A 17,105-nucleotide genomic window follows, 5' to 3' on the forward strand; every position below is an offset into this window, starting at 1 on the left:
ACTGGTCTTGCGACACAGGATTGCTCAATGTATCAAACAGTGCTTTGCTCATGTATTTATTTATCAATTGTGTTACTTCTGGCTGATCCATAAGCCCTTTGAAGGTGAGTTCATTGACGCCGTCTTTGGGGCCCAAACAGCATAAGGGTTGATGTTTGTCAGTCATTTGGCACCTATTTAGAAGAGCATTGAACTGTTTTTCGTTGCCAACAGAAGACAAGCATCTTGTGAAGGAGCACATTAAAAGTGTTTTCATTTGTCAGAGTGAGATGCAGGCAGGAATGCTGCATCCAGGGCAACATGGGATGGCCTAGGTGGATGAGAACGAAGGAGACTACCATCTTGCCAAGCCTTGAGACCCTTGGGACAGAGCTTTAAGCATATGAGTTGAGCAGGTGGGCTGTTTGTGGATTCCTCCTTTGATACCACTTAGACCTAACCCACAATTCCCCATTTCTAAACTTACACACAATCATTCCCTGCCAGAGCGTGTTAACAACCAGCCTATTCCGAGAATGCTGTATCACTACTGAAATCGGTATTTCAGCACCGATTGGTTATTCATCATGTTTGGTTATTTCTCCCAGCATATTTCAGTCCAGTAAAGAAATCATCGAGGATGATTTGGAATTCCAATTGTGACCGATGACTCCTGTTGCTGTTCGAATAAGGGTTGACAGCCATTTTGGAGTCTGTCTTTTAATATCAAAACATCCCTTTCACTTCACTTGATTCACAGCCCAATCCGTCTGGCATAATAATGGCTTTCTGCCTTTCACTAATGGATTGTGCTGTCCCAGAAGATTGTACAACACGTCTCAAGGATTTTCGTCATTTCCCTCTCAAAATAGTTGATGTCCACCTCTGTGCAGGTCATTTGAACACGGTCTCCTGAGTCTTTCACCCGCAAACCACTGATTTCAGGTGTGTCAATTGAATTCGTTAAATGGGATCAAAATAAGTGTGTAACGCCCAGCGTGCATTGAGTTATCACACAAAAGTCTAGGCCAGGGAACCGTGACCATAATGACTTTGCGGTCGCCTTATTGAAAGGGTCCCACCTCCCTTCATGTCATCGCAGGCACGGTTTCCAGTCCTGGGACTTGAAGCTACAGATAATTGCCCTCAGGTGTGCTAATCAAAGTAAATCACTTAAAGCGATCCAAGACTACAATTCCCAGAATGCACTAAGTTAGCACATGACCAGCCTAGGATTGGAAACTGGCCCACCATGACATGGAATCAGAAACTGGGCTCAAAATATTGGTTACTATGTTGTCCCTGGGCACTTCCTGGAAACTATGCTGGCTTTAAGAGCCTCTTTTGAGTTGTCTGAATTATCACTCACAGGGTATTCTGCGTTTCTCTCACACTTTCTTCACCACCAAGACTGTATTAGCCACTAACTGTTGTCTTTTTTGTGGTCTGGTGCAAAGTGATACGTTGCCAGGTGAGGTAGTGGATGAGGTAGCGACTATGGGCCAGATGTAGGTAGGTCCGAGATTGCGAGTCTGTCCGACTCGCAATTTCCGAGTCGCAATCTCGAATGCAGAACAGTGTCTCAGACACCGTCTGCGACTCGCTATGGGGTCGCAAAGACCCACCTCATCAATATTCATGAGGTGGGTCACATTTTGTGACCCCATAGCGGGTCACGGCACTCACAGGGATGGTGGCCTGCTGAAGTCAGCAGACCTCCATGTCTGTGACTGCTTTTTAAATAAAGCAGGTTTTTTTTTCATTTTGCAGCCCGTTTTCCTTAAAGGAAAACGAGTTACAAAATGAAAAAAAATACCGAAACCATTTGGTTTCGTTTTTTCAGAGCAGGCAGTGGTCCATATGACCACTGCCTGCTCTGAAAAAATATTTTTGTCGAAATTCACAAAGGGGAAGGGGTCCCATAGGGACCCCTTCCCTTTTGCGACTGAGTTACCACCAGTGTGACACTGGTGGTAACTGCGAGTTGCTTTGCGACCGTATTCGCGGTCACAAAGCAATTCTGAATTGCGATGCGAGTCGCAAATAGGAAGGGATCACCCCTTCCTATTTGCGAGTCGCATTCCCAAATTGCGAGTCGGTACCGACTCGCAATTTGGGAATGAGCATCACGTTAGGCTGTTTGCATGGCGCAAACTGCGATTTTCACAGTTTGCACCATGCAAACGGCTACCTACATCTGGCCCTATGTGCATTGGACCGCACCGTTTTTGTGGTGTTGATGGTTATAGGATAAGACAATGTAATTGGGAGTGGCCTGATGATGATTTGTCATGTATTGCAGTGGAGCAATATGGGATGTGCGAGGTTAGCATGTGGATGATGTATGTTGTGTTACTATTGTGACTTGCCATTTTTTATGCACAGTAACTCTTTCGGAGTCTGTGTGCACTTCCCAGTGTTGAGAGCTTTGGTGAACAGAGTGATTGATGGTGGTCTGTTGCCCTTGTGTTTGGTGAGAGATGAGTTGTCTGTCTGGATAATGTACTGGAATACCTATACATCTTAACTCGTATTTCCAGGTGTTAATGTAGGGCACAAAAGTGCTGTGGTAGGTCAGTCTGTAGCAGAATTTGTGGTTTAGGCTTTCTTGATTTGTTAGTTCTGTTTTAGTGTATTCCATGAATTTGCACATTGGGCAGATGTTGCATTTGAATTAACTATTTGGTCTGAGGAGAGGTTGGTGTGTTATTTGTTGTCTGCTATCTTTAAATTTCGATTTGCATAGGAGGTCCTTGAGATGGTCCCTTTTCTCAAGGTGTTTTAGAAATAGTTTGAGTCAGAGTAATGCTGTTAATGAGAAGATACCAGCGTCTGTAAACATTTTCAAATTAAGAAATGTCTTTCTTGGTAACGTGGTGATAAAAGCATGTAGTTTTGTCTCCAGAGTACTTCTGCTTTTAGGTCAAAATTGTGTGTCTGTTTAACTGGCTGCTGTTTGTAATACTTTCTTTTGTGTATCATTGTTCTGCTGCTTCCAAGTGCTTTGTTCCAACAGCTCATCTTCATTACAATTATGTCTGATAAGTAATTTTCCTTTTTGAAATATTATTATTGATAATGTGTTTCTGGTGACTGCCATCTCCATGTACTGCAGCATTCATGTCTGTGTCCTTTCTGTGCGATTTGGTATGGAGTTTTTTTTTATTTGATGTAAATGGGAAAATCCAGGTGTCCTATCTGTGTAGTGGAGGTGTGATTTGTCAGTTCAATGCTGAAGCCATTGTTGTTCATCCTTTGGATGTATTCTTGAAGTTTCTCCTTTTCTACTTGCCAGTTGACTAGTGTATCATCAATATATCCGTCCTAGTGTATCACATGCTTTGTGTATTGAATGAAGTTTTAATTTCAAAGCCAATGTCTTTCCACGAACCCCATGAAGAGCCGTGCCTGAGGTGGAAATACCTGTCTCCCATGATTGTTCGTTAGAGTTGTAGATAGATGTCCTGATTGAAGGTGATGAAGTTTTCATGTAAAATGAAATCTAACGTATCTAGAATTATCTTGGTGCTTGCTTGTTCATAGCGTTTCCTCGATTGCTGTAATACCATCTGAATTCCTAATAGATGTATAAAGACTCACTACATTAATTACTGCAAGGATGTAATCTGGTTACCATTCAAGATCTTGAAGCTTGCTAAGAACATCCTTCGGATCCTTTTCATAAGAGGGGCGTCCCTCATATACGGCTGAAATTGCAGACCAGAGTCTTCTCCTATCCTGGAGCACATTTAATCTATTTCATGCTTAATTTGATGGCCTGCTGGCAGGAACCCACCTTTTATGGATTTTAGGGAATAGGTAAAGTATTGCCATTGCACATGTTCTGTGTGGAAGTAGTTCTCTCCTCTGTTGAGTACCTTGTTTAAAATTCTGGTTTGTGTCCTCTGAGTTAGAGCAGTTGCGTTGTGTTCATGTTGTTGTAGCATGTTTCATCTGATAGTTGTGTCATGACTTTATGAATGTAGTCTTCAATATGGCGGATCACTATATTGCCCCTTTGTCCATTTCCTTGATTAGCATGTCTGGGTGTCTTTCCAGGTTATTGATTACCTGCCATTCTTGACTGATCATATTCTCACAGAGGAACTGTTTTTTTCTTGGTGTATATTTGGAAAATATCTGAACCAGGACTTTTGAGGCAGAAATTTAAAGAAATCTATGGAGGTGCCCGGGAAGTATAGGTGTAAAGGTCTTGGGTCTGATTTTGTTGGTGTGAAAGATGCCTACTCTGCAATCTTAGACAAAGTTCTCTAAGCAGTATTCAATCATTTGGTTGGGATCCAATAGACTTAAAAGGACTTTATGCCTTCCAAATCATGGTTGGTGATATTTGTCGTTTTTGGTTGCCATAGGTTTGTGCTGGTAGTCTCTGTCTGTTGATGAAGAAAGAGTGTACTTGAATTTTGCAGAAAAAACATACACATCTGTTTTTTTTTTATTGATTTCCCCTTCAGCTGTAGAGCGGAAGAGTAATCCGATATTAAACATATCTTCTTCTTCCGTGTAAGGATTGTTGTTGGGAGATTTGCAGTTAGTGTAGTTTCAGGGTACCTGTTCTTGGTCTTTGTTTTGCTGTCATTTGACTTCTGGCATTCACTTCTGTATTTTTGCTCGTAGTGTCTGGATGATTTTTTTCTTGTAGCGTCTGGATTTTCTTTGGTTATGATACTGCCTCTCCTCGTCTCTGTTGTTGTAGTCTCAATATTGCCCTTGCGATATCTTTTTACATCTTATAAAAAATAATTTGGATTCTACTACTTGAAACTTCTATCTCACTTTATACTGATTAAGTGTCAGATAATCAGATATTCTAAGTTGTTGTGTTCATAAGTGTCCTGTCCTGTGCTTGCATTTTTCACAAATGTGTAAAATCGCCCTACCGGGTAATCAACTTGGTTGCATCTGATTTTTCTGTATTCTCTATTCGATTCTCAAATTCTTGGATTGGTTTATTAAGACGGACATTGTTCTTGCCTGCACTCTCCTCCCAATTACTTGTGCCAGTTTTCTCAGGTACCATGTCACTTCCTGTTTATTCTTTGCATCTTTGCATCTAGCTCTGTCAATTATTTGACATATGAATATTATGAATAGATGCAGATCAGTTGTTTTGATTGGTGGAAAGATGTTAGTCCTTAAAGCCCTTGGGATTCAATCTGCTTCCAACAATTTATTTTTTAATTGTAGTGAATTTCCACCATATTGAGGTTTCTTTTTTTACTGCTTTTTCAAGTGCTTCGACGGTTTTAGTGACTAAAGCTTTGCTGTATTGGTCTCTTGTCTTGTGTTTAAGTTGTGGGCTGGCTCTTTTTGACTTTGCAAACCTGCCAACCCTACCTTATGTAAGGTTCATTTTTTTATTTCTTAGTGGGTCAATGGAAATGAGGTCACCAGACACGAAGGAGGCCACCTCCCATTTGAAGCTGATGTGACAAGCGTCCTGCCAACATCGCCGGGGGAACCGTGCCGCATCACGATTGCGGTGAACAATACCCTGAATTTAAACAGTCTGCCACCAGGATCAATCCAGTACATGACAGACTTCACAAGGTATGCTAGTTGGGCTGCTAAGCAGGCCACCAACATATAGAAGAGGCTTTTGTACAATTTTATTGAATGCCCTCTGTACATGGACTGCAAAATTACTGTGTTGGTTCTCATCACTACATACAGTGCTGCCCTGCACATTTGATCTTGCAATGTATTCTCAACACTAGTCAAAATAACTTCAGATTCTGATAGCATTTGGCTGGTTGTTACCGCCACACCTTCTGTTTCTCTCTACAACCATTACCTGAGTTCATTGCCTAAGACATGGAGTCTAACAAGGCAAACTGATGCACTCCCTAGCAATCAGCGAGCCCCTCCTAGCCTAAAGTGAAATATAGTTGGAAACAAGACTGCACCTGCTATATCTATTTTGAAAACAATGATGCCCATAGATGAGGGGCACACAATACTCAACCTGAATGGTTAAAGAAAAGGCGAATATTAATTGTTTTCTTTCTTTTTTTCTCCTTATTGTAAATAAGGTGGCAGTTCTCTTCTAGCTCCCACAAACAGGAAACTGACTCTGAGAATTGTGGTATTTAAGACTGAGTCCCAGAGGTCTCCTCAGTGGGACTATGGCAGGTTTGTGCATTTTTTCAGTGGGTTACAGGCATTGAACTGGACAGAGGGCAGACATCTTCAGAACGAAGTCGAGTAGAATGACTAGGTAGAACTTTAATTTATAAATGGCAGACAGTTACCGCTAAGCAATTGTGAAACACAGTAGAACAATATATTTTACAATTGTGAATATTCTAAGGAATATATCAGCCTGTAGAAAATCTTCCTTACTCTGTGAACTATTTAGGCGATTCTACAGAAATGCCCATTTTCAGATTAGTTTTTTTTTTGTTGCAAAAGTGCCCAAATCCTTCCTTTTCGACAGGAGCATTCCATGCATGACAAGTGTACACCTCCATGTGTGTCATTCTTGATGTATTAAACGCGTGAACTTCCCGGTAATGTGCAACACGCAATGCATTCCAGGTGTCCCCCACTAGACTGGATGCATTGTGGACAGCCAGTTTAAGAGTAAAGTTGAGAACTCATTCTACTTAGTGACTTTCATCCTCTGGTGACAAATATCCTTGGACCGTATGGAAAGCATATATTTTCAAACACCATACACCCTAAATATTGGTGTCTGGCAATCCTTTGTTCCCGTGATTGGCTAGCATTGTGCGACAAAAACAGTTTTTTATGTTTTTGCAAAAAATCACAAAAAATAGTTTTCTTAGACCACCATTACTCAAATGTGTTCTCCTTGTGGATGTGGCCGATAGCTAATGGAATGCAATGCACTCCCCAGAGCTCCTGCCCAGCCACCTTGAATCAACCTGAAATTCTGCCATAGATGCCCTTCAATAGAACTGCTGCAGTTCCACTGGCAGTGTGAAATCCCCTGCACACAGAGACTGCCCTGGAGGTTGCAAAGAAGCACTGATCCGGTGAAAATGAAGTGGAACCAGTAGCGATGTTGGATGATGGGCTTAAGTACATACTTTGTAGTGGCCAACAAAGCGCCCTTGGTGAAAACGGGGCAGGTCCTCTCTAAGGCCACAACTGAGGGAAACTGCAGCATGTCTCTCAACAGGATGCTTTCATATGAAAATGAAATGACTTGAGCCTCTGAAGACTCCTGGTGCAGCATGTGAGAGGTAATGGAACCCATACAGACTGTGTGGCTTCCTGCTTTGAACGGCTACCCGCTTTGAATATTAATTGCTATAAACAAATACTCTATCCTGATATACAATTGCCTTGTGACCCTATAAAGAGAGAGCCCCGTGGTAGCCGGCCACCTGCCCAAGAACTCGCACCACGAGTTTACAAGCACTGGATCAGTACGCAGACACAGTGGGCCAAATTTACAAAAGTAAACTCTGAACCCTGAAGTCTATAAGTGTAGACCTGAAGTCTATAAGTGTAGACCTGAAGTCTATAAGTGTAGACCTGAAGTCTATAAGTGTAGACCTGAAGGCTATAAGTGTAGACCTGAAGGCTATAAGTGTAGACCTGAAGGCTATAAGTGTAGACCTGAAGGCTATAAGTGTAGACCTGAAGTCTAAGTTTGGACTTCGACTAAGTTTGGACTTCGACTAAGTTTGGACTTCGACTAAGTTTGGACTTCGACTAAGTTTGGACTTCGACTAAGTTTGGACTTCGACTAAGTTTGGACTTCGACTAAGTTTAGACTTCGACTAAGTTTAGACTTCGACTAAGTTTAGACTTCGACTAAGTTTAGACTTCGACTAAGTTTAGACTTCGACTAAGTTTAGACTTCAGGTCTAAACTTAGATTTCAGGTCTAAACTTAGATTTCAGGTCTAAACTTAGATTTCAGGTCTGAGTTTACCTTTGTGAATCGGGCCCTTCGACTTCAGATCTAAACTCAGACTTCAGGTCTAAGTTTACCTTTGTCAATTGGACCCATTGACTGCATATAATATCCATGTCGACATGTTGAGATGATGGATGCTTCCTCAGTGGTATCCTAGTGGCAGGAGACCCAGTGGTTAATTTTAGTGAGTCCCTCTCACAATGGAACCCACTCACATTCGCTAAGAGATCTGGGGTCAGAATGAAATACAGGCAGGAATGCTGCGTGCAGGGCAACATGTGAGGGTCTAGGTGGATGAGACAAAGCCCTATGCAACACAGGACTAGAACACCAGAACAGCGGCATACACTTTTGCCAACCCACCAGACTCCTACACTCTGCCTCACTATCACTTGAACACTCTCCTTACATAAGCAAAACTGGAGGTCGCTCATTCTCATTATCCAGAGGAAATGCAATAAAAACTCATCTGGTGCCCACCTGGCCTGGGTCAAACTCTGAACAGGGGGCATGTCCACAGTGAACTTGGGAGATGCATCATTATTACTGCTTCAGTGGCCAAGAGACCCCATTTAAATGATGAACTGACATATATCATGAGACCTCAGTCCCAGGAGGAGAGACCCCATATATATGATGAACCAACATTTATCATGAGACCTCAGTCCCAGAAGATGATGACAATATCCCCTATGAATGAACCAGACCTAGACGGCGCTGGTCCACATCCAGACATCACACAAGCGAATAAAGAGACGGGCTTCTCATCGCCATCACTAACGCCAGTGAGTCTCTGTAAGCCAAGTTAGATACAGTGCAGACTGGCCTAAATCTCCTGAGAGGCGATCAGAGGAAATCGTTGAACAGGGTTAGCTTGTGTGAACAACATCCATGCATGGATGATATACAAAAAAAATCTGGAATTTACTAAAAAAGTGCGCTTCCCGAAGTACAGAGCAGAGGACTCTGAAGAGCGCTGCAGATGAAACTTCCGAATGGCTGGCCTGTATGAGGGAGTTGAAGGTAACAACAATGCACTACAGAGAGGCCTGGTTGGTAACAAAAATAGCAACAAAGGGGCTGTCCAAATTCTACTGTCTGTAGGGGGCTCACAGGGTCCCATCACGCTGCCAACCAAACTTTGCAGGATTTTGCAATTTTGCGATTTGTAAAACAAAAATTGCTAAATTGGGACTTTTGCAATAATAACGCAATTTTTTTTTTGTTTTTGTTTTTTACAAAGACCCTGCAAAATCTTTAACAAAACGTAACTAAACCCTTCTTTTAGTGACCCTGTGCTGCTGCGCTAGATCAGTAAAAGTTTGGTGGGCAGGAGAGAGGTGTTTTTATTCTCCTGCTGTGCGTGTGACAACAATACAAGCTTCCTAGATTCAGACCCAGCCTCCAAGTAGCTCAAAATTAACCCCCCACTCATCTGCACTATGCCCCGTCCAACACCTCTGTATTGTAAATGTGGGTCTCCCCTACCCGTCACCTTTTTGCAGCCAGCCTCTCCTGGTGCTGTTTACAATTCCCTACCATCGCATAACCTAGTCTAGCCCCCTGACCTCTCCTCCCCTCCACCAACCTCTGGCTCCGAGAGCAGCGTGAAATACATGCTGCTGCTGGGAGCTGTTAAGGAGCCCGGTCCACCCTCCTCTAAATTTAAAATAATGGGAGGATGATACATTTACAGCCACATTATCAGCTTTCTCCAGGAAAATGTATTTCATGCTGGGAAGAGACCTATCAGGGTGGTGCTAGAGAGAGTGCCATTTTTTAATTGAAATATGCACTCTCTCTGGCATCAGACATCTCTTTTCAGCTCAGGCTTACTGTGGGGTGCTGGTTTGCTGGTTGTGTCACAGTATTTTTGTGACAGTTGCAAAAATTTCACAAATATAGCTTTTTTTGGCCGCAATTTAATTGTTTTGTGACCCAAAATTTTGGCAAACCAGTCAGCGATGTCTTGGTGGTCTGGCCAACCACCTGGTTTGCCTAGACCATGGTAGTGAAGCTACTCCACTACCGGGAAAGAGATTTGCTGCTGCAGACAGCTCGTACCATGGGATAACAAAACAGTGGAAAACAGCAAGTCCTCCATTGTCCTGGACTATACAGCAGCAGTTCAGCAGAAGGAGCCATCCTTCATAGAGGTGAAGCAGTGCCTCTGCCAACTGTCATGCAATATGTGCTTCTTTTTCCAGCTAAATCGTGGGTGATAGTGGAAAGCATGACTTCTTACTTCATGGAACTCACTATAGCATGGGACATGCTGGGTCAATACAAGCCGGCAACAACTGCTTGAGCAGCACCCAACCTCCAAAATGACAAAGGAGAAGGAAATCCAGACACCGGACCACAAAACAACTATTTAGGAGCCATGTGAGTGCTGAGAGAGCAGTGATGATGGAGACGGTAATCGTGATGGCCACTGGTTGGACACCAGCCTCCTCACATGGAGACCCTTGAATATTGGAGCTCCAGATGGAACGCACACCAGCCCAACCCCAAAGAACTCCTCATTAATCTACCCGTCACTAACCAATATGGCCACCTGACTAAATGGACACCCATCACCAGAAACGACAGGGACACAGCAGCAGTCATGCTGACCATCCACTCAGGGGCCTCAACGGACCTATGCCCCCACCACATCTACAACCTGTGAACATCACCAGTCAGCACCACCCTGACCCACATCTGCAACACCTCAATTATGTTTGCCATTTTCCCGGGTGAATGGGAACTTTCAGAGCTCGATGTCCTCAAGAAGCCCTCAGCCAACCCGAATCAGCTGAGCAAATGCCGATCCATCTGCCTGCTTCCCTGTCCAGCCAAAGTGATTGAGAAGGTCATCAACAAGAAACTCACACACCATGTCAAACTTCACTATCTTCTAGACAACACTCAGGATTCAGAAAGAACCACAACATTGAAACCAATGACATTCTAAACATCCTGGACCAAGGAGAAACGGAGGCCCTCATCCTGCTTGACCTCTCCATGGGCTTTGGCACGGTCTCCCACAACACCCTCCTCAGAAGACTCCATGAGATTGGTGTGCAAGGATCCTTTCTCAAACGGATCTGTTCCTTCCTCACAGAAACAACCTAAAGGGTCAGGCTACCACCCTTCTAATTAGAGCCTAAGAAACTGATATGCAAAGTCATACCTCCACGCCACCTTTTTAAACATATACATGACACCGCTTGCCAACATAATCTGATCACAAGACATCACTGTCATCTGCTACGCCAACTCGTCCTCTCCCTGATGGACAAGACAAACTCCACAAGAACTAACTTCACCAACTCTATGACCATAATAGCAGACTGGATGTGAACCAACTGCCTGAAGCTTCACTCCATCAGAAACAAGACCTTCTCATGGGGCTCCACTGGGGGCCATCGGAGCTAAGATCAACACATATACCCAGAGATCATGCAAGAAATCTAGGGATCATCCTAGACAACAAGCTCAACATGATGGCTCAAGTTAACATAGTGTGCACTCCTGCTTCCACATCCTACACATGCTGCGAAAGATCTTTAAATGGTTGCCTCAGTACACCAGATGGATGACACGTAAGCACTTGCCACCAGCAGGCTGGACAATGGCAACACTCTCTATGCTGGAATCTCCAAACAGCTCCTACACAGACCATCCAGAACACCGCCGCAACATTCATACTCCACTTTCCACACCGCACCCACATCATACTACACCTCAGGAAGCTTCACTGGCTCACCATTCACAAACGCAGCCAATTCAAACTTCTCACTCATATATAAAAAGCCCAATGCAACACAGGACTAGAACACCAGAACACCCGCATACTTCCACCAACCCACCAGACACCTACGATCTGCCTCAATCACACTTGCACACTCTCCTTGCACCTGCAAAAACAAAACTGGAGGTTGCTCATTCTTCTACATCGCACCAAAGACATGACACAACCTCCCTCAACACATCAGAGCCCTCTCCTCACTTCTTGAGTTCTGCAAGAAGCTGCAAACCTAGCTCTTGATTAAAAAAAAAAATTAAAGCTCATTGGGACCACACACCTGCCAAAGAGCCAGGATACAATCTTTGTTGATTTAGTGCTGAAGCATTTACACACATACTCTACATGACATTTAAATTCAAAGTCTGGGTTAGCCTCATTAACATGTAGTACATTTAAATGACTAAATAGAATGTAATCATTTTGTTCACTAAGAGTTGACACATAGGCATATTAGGTTAATAAACATATGATGCCATATTCAGTATGTATTTACATTTGATAGCGATTGATTGCTTTTCACTGATTCATAATATTGTAGCCTGATTCTCAAATTATTTTAGCCTGAAATTAGGCCCTAGCTAAAATCCTTTGCTTTAATTCTGCCAAGTATGCTGTCCGCTGCAGGTGCAATATTGTGCTTTTTGTTAGCTAGAGTAAGGCTTACTGCTATTTATTAAACTGCTGATAATGAGGCTTGAGATAGAAAAGTTGGCAACAAGCATTGAGCCATGGTAGTGAGAGAAAGCTTCCTGTTCCTGGTGTACCAAGAGGATGCAACAATAAAGGTCAACAGATGTGTACCTCATTGTTTGGAGATGGGAACATAGGGATTATGTCTACTCCCCTCAAATGCAGTTAGGGATTGGCTCCCAGTGGTGGGAAAGAAATATGGATGTTCTGGAAACTGTTGGTTGTACTTTATTTAAATTGGTGATTCAGAGTTAGGCCGACTTCATCTTGACTCTGAGCAGGAGTAGATCTCTCTGCTGGGTCTTTCCCTGAGTGTAAGGTTTCATGATGAATACTAATTTTTTCCTCCAAACTCCTACTGAAGATCGAACCATGCTGACGCCTTCTATGCTTCCCCTCTAGACTTCCTTTTTTTGCTTCTTCGTCCTAGCTTAGATTTAGACTAGAAAAGGAAGGTTTCTTTATGGAACACCTGATCGCATCAATCTGTTTCCTCTGCATAAAAGTGTCTGTTACTATTTTGTATCTAATTCTGTTACAACACAACTTACTGGACCCTTTTGGTCTCCAGACCGTTTTGTTATATCTTGTAAATTGGTTCCTGCTTTGCATGTGTAGTGGTTGGATTCGGGTTTTCAAATTAACCTTCGTGGTTAAAATACTTATTCTCGGTTTTAGTTGCGGAGCTTCATTGGTTTCACAGAGATAGAAATGTTTTACTGGTAGCTCCCTCACAGCGCTTCAAATCGACCTTCAAAGGGCCATATGACCAGTGGGGGAATTTGTTTTATTATTTCAATAAGAGATTAAGGTTCAGATATCTGCACTCTGTCAGTGCGCTGCACAAATCAACATAGCATAGCTCTAATCATCTCATGCATGGTGCACTTGAGTTACCAGAAATGACCCTCAGAACTGCAGACACATTGTGAGGCCTCTGTTCTTTAATAGATATTTCCCCAACCTGGACAACTTCCAGTAACATGTACATGCTGGGAGAAGAGGGTGGGGGGCGACAGTTTTTGGTAAAACCCCCACACTGCTAGATTCTTCTGCCTCCTAGCAAGTGGGAAGGTACATAGTTAGTGTGCTCACTTAGTTGGTGGTCTGTCTCGGTAATGGGAGTTGGGGGTAGTTTAAAACAGTTCAGGTTACGTCCACCCTTGAAGGGTGGCATTCAGAAGGGACGGGTCCTCTGGGTGGTCTGGTGGGGGATGGGCACCACAGGTGACAACCGCTATGTGGCATTTTAGGTCCTGCTGTGTTTTACTACATACTAAGGGGTACCTGTATAAGAAACATCTATATGTGCCTCTGTCAGGACTCAGCAGTGGTCAGATTGTTCACTATTGGACTGACCATTATTTCGAGGATGGAACTTAATTTGCATGTATTCGATTGGTAACAGTATCCCCTGCTTCTGCTTATTTGTACAGCATATTTATGACACTACATGAATATACATACACATAACTTAATATAGGCACATTTTGAGTGTCTTCCAAAAGAGTCCTTTTTAATTATTTGTTAATGTGACCTATAAAATGTTAATGGGAAAGAGTCCACCAAGTTGATGCCCTAAAATAAGAGGTGACCTATAACCCGAACATAAAGAGAGGCTGCAAGTATGCTGTGCTTCTAGAGAGTACGGTGTCCTAATTACACTGATAATGTGGTGCAAACCCATTGGTTGTTTCAACCAGAACTGAGTGTCCTGCCTCTATCCAGGAGTAGGCAGGGGCACTATTGTACATACACAGAACACAATCAATGTGGCCTTCATAGTGTACTTTACCGACATATGCAGCGACAGGGATGCAGAATCAGCAGAAAGGATCAAGACCTACCTGGTCGGAGAGACAGTCACACCTTCCTCCCGATCAGTGATACTCACAGCACGCGGCCCTCCTGACCTGGACGTGCGGCCATTTTGTCAACAGCAGCCCTGCTGCGGTTTCATCCGCTCAGCACTAACATTCAGAAAGAAGTTAAACAAGCCTTTGCAATGCACCAGGTCTCGCGTTTGCTCATGTTAGAGCTGATAGCGTTGTAAACTCCTAACCCGACTTTTCACCTATCGGCAAAAGTGCATTTATGTACGTAACCCGAAAAAGTGCAATTAACTATGTAAAGCGCTCGACTTTTGCCAAGCCAAATCGCGCTAGTAAATTTGAGAAAAAGTAGTCCACGAGCCGGACAGAAAACAGCGAGCCTCGCATGTTTTCTGTACTTGGTCGATGCGCCACCGGAAAAGGCATGACGTATCCATGCCTTCGACTAATTAAAACAAGCAGATTTTATTAGGCAGGCCCACGAACCAATGAAAAACACTGACGTGACGTCGACAGGGCTCCGAGCCCTTTTCACTAAAGCGTCTTGCTGTGAAACGCATGCGCAAGCGCATGCAACGCAGGCTCGACCCTAAAAAGCAGGCAAGTCTTTATTCAAAGATTAATCGAAGTGAAAGAAAGGAGGTAACTAGGTTATCCTGCGCCACCTGTCTTTACAAACACCTTTATTTGTAAAGACATCTTGGAGCGAAAGTGTAAATGTCTGATAAGGTCTCTTCAAAGTTCAAAAAGTGTATTTCATTAACATGCAGATCCGTTTCACCGTAACACATCACATTATATCAATGCATTGAGAAATACTTTTTCAAAAGCCATAGTTTTAAAACATGAATTTATAAACGTTCATTCTTCCTCCATCCTGACCATGTCAATGGTAAACTAAGATGCAAGTCTGTTAGGTGCACTTTTTGGGCTGTTTTCGTATTATACATTAAAACATTAAAGTTTATTAAATGAAACACAGGAAAAGGATTTGTATAAAGCACATCCGGAATCAGTTACTTCCACGTCCTTTTATATATGATAATAATGAATTAAAAGGAGGTAAAGTGAAATTGTACATTTACCTAGGATCACACAGTTTGGTAAAGTGGGAAAGCCAGGATTAGTCCCAGGTTTTCTGGTTTCACATTGTGCAATAGGTGTATAGGCTTTGCTTCCCCTACACCCACTTACAGGCACAGTCCCCGGAAAACACCCACCACCGATTGCCACCCTTCTGGCATCAACGCCGCCCTCGGTCACATCACAGACAAAACCTTTCGGCCCCTGAGAAAAAGTTTGTGAGTACCTGTGCTCCAGATAGTCGAGAACAATTGAATCTCCCAGTTACTGATTGAGAAGTGAAAGAAGCCAAAAGAAGAAATGCTCAAAGGGAAAGTACAGGGTTGCGATCGTGACGATCCCCTGATGCTGTAATCCAACTGCATCCTTTGGTTTCCTTCTAGCTTCTTGTGACTATTGGCATCAATTATTGCTTATGCTCTAAAAATTCTGGTCCTGATGGAGACGCCCTAAGTGACTATGGGTCAGAACACCCTCAATGCTTTGGGCAATTGGACTCTATTTGAATGAACTTCAGAGACCTTTTGTTTCGACCTTTATGATCTACTCTGTACAAACAGTAATAACACAATTCATTATATTGTCTACTGACCCTTCTTTGTATTGTACACACCTTTGTATCCTTAAATTCTTTTGCACTGTGTGATCACTTGAGCACGGACATGAAACATGTAATGTCATATACTTACGTTTGCTCTACGGCTCTTCCCACTTATTATTTTGTTTGAATTATGATTGGTAATCCATAGAAATGTTTATCTTGGTGTATTTATTGACCGTTGAATTGAATTATTCAACATGTATCCTAATTCGATTATTCCACAAGGAACCACTTTAAGTTCTTTAATTCCAGTATTTCAGTCCAACAACACTTACTTTTGTTACACAAACATTCTGATATTCAACATCCCGGGTCAGGAGTGGCAGCACAATGTTTCTAATGGGCATTTTAATTTGTTTCATCTGCATCTTCTGTACTGTGGTGAATTGGGAAGTATTAGGTCAGTTCACCAGGTAGTCACATTTTGTCTATAATCGAGAGCAGATGTATGATTGAGATGACACATTATCAAAAATAAGTATTTGGAAACTATCAAAAGTGCCATTTGAGTGGATATGTGTATTATTAAGAGCTTAATGATGGAAAGGTTTTGGTGTACTCCGGAACTTAGTACTTCAGCTCCGAGTGACTCTAGCGGATAGAACCGAGCAGTGCTTAATTTGTAAATAAAAAGGTGCCGGTGCCCAAAGCCCTCCTCTTAAACACACAGCTGCTGTATTTAAATGTGCCAGCACAGAATACTGAGGCGGCGTAATCCTGAAGCCATCTCTGGCCTCTTCAATCCATTTACAGCCACTCCCTGCCCCTTCAACTCACTCTGGCAGCTTTCTGCTCTCTCCCTTTGTGACGCTTTTTCATTTTTCCCTTCCTCCGTGTTTCCCATATGTCTCTTTTGCTCGGCAGCAAATGCCCGAGGCTGAAGAATAAGCCCCGGCCCTCAAAAATAAGTGCCGCTGCTCAGCACCGGAAACAACAAGCACAAATTAAGCACTGAAACCGAGTGAGTCTCGGTATGGTGAGTGCATCCAATGTTTGCACAAAACATTCCCTCCATCATACTTGTTGTTGCAGATGTCAGATGAGTCACTTGTATTTTTAAAAACCAAGCAGTAAATGTCGATAAAGTGACCAAGATCTGATTCTTATGAATTTTAGTTTGCTTTCCTGTTATTGCTTTCTTTATGTCCCAGCATGAATGAGAGGGCACTCTCTAAATATCAGCAAATCGTACCAGTTTGCATTAATTTCTTGTGGA

At 42.8% G+C, this 17,105-nt stretch overlaps 1 protein-coding gene across 1 annotated transcript in view; it reads left to right on the top strand.

The window, feature by feature from the left end:
* GUSB (glucuronidase beta) overlaps positions 1 to 17,105 on the top strand; it is a 159,125-nt gene that overhangs the window by 48,651 nt on the left and 93,369 nt on the right. Inside the window, exon 3 of the mRNA XM_069226881.1 lies at positions 5,369 to 5,550. Coding sequence (XP_069082982.1) covers positions 5,369 to 5,550 — 182 coding nt within the window. The remainder of the gene's footprint in view (positions 1 to 5,368; positions 5,551 to 17,105) is intronic.

The sequence above is a fragment of the Pleurodeles waltl genome, chromosome 3_2, assembly GCF_031143425.1.
Source record: "Pleurodeles waltl isolate 20211129_DDA chromosome 3_2, aPleWal1.hap1.20221129, whole genome shotgun sequence".
Lineage (NCBI taxonomy): Eukaryota > Metazoa > Chordata > Amphibia > Caudata > Salamandridae > Pleurodeles > Pleurodeles waltl.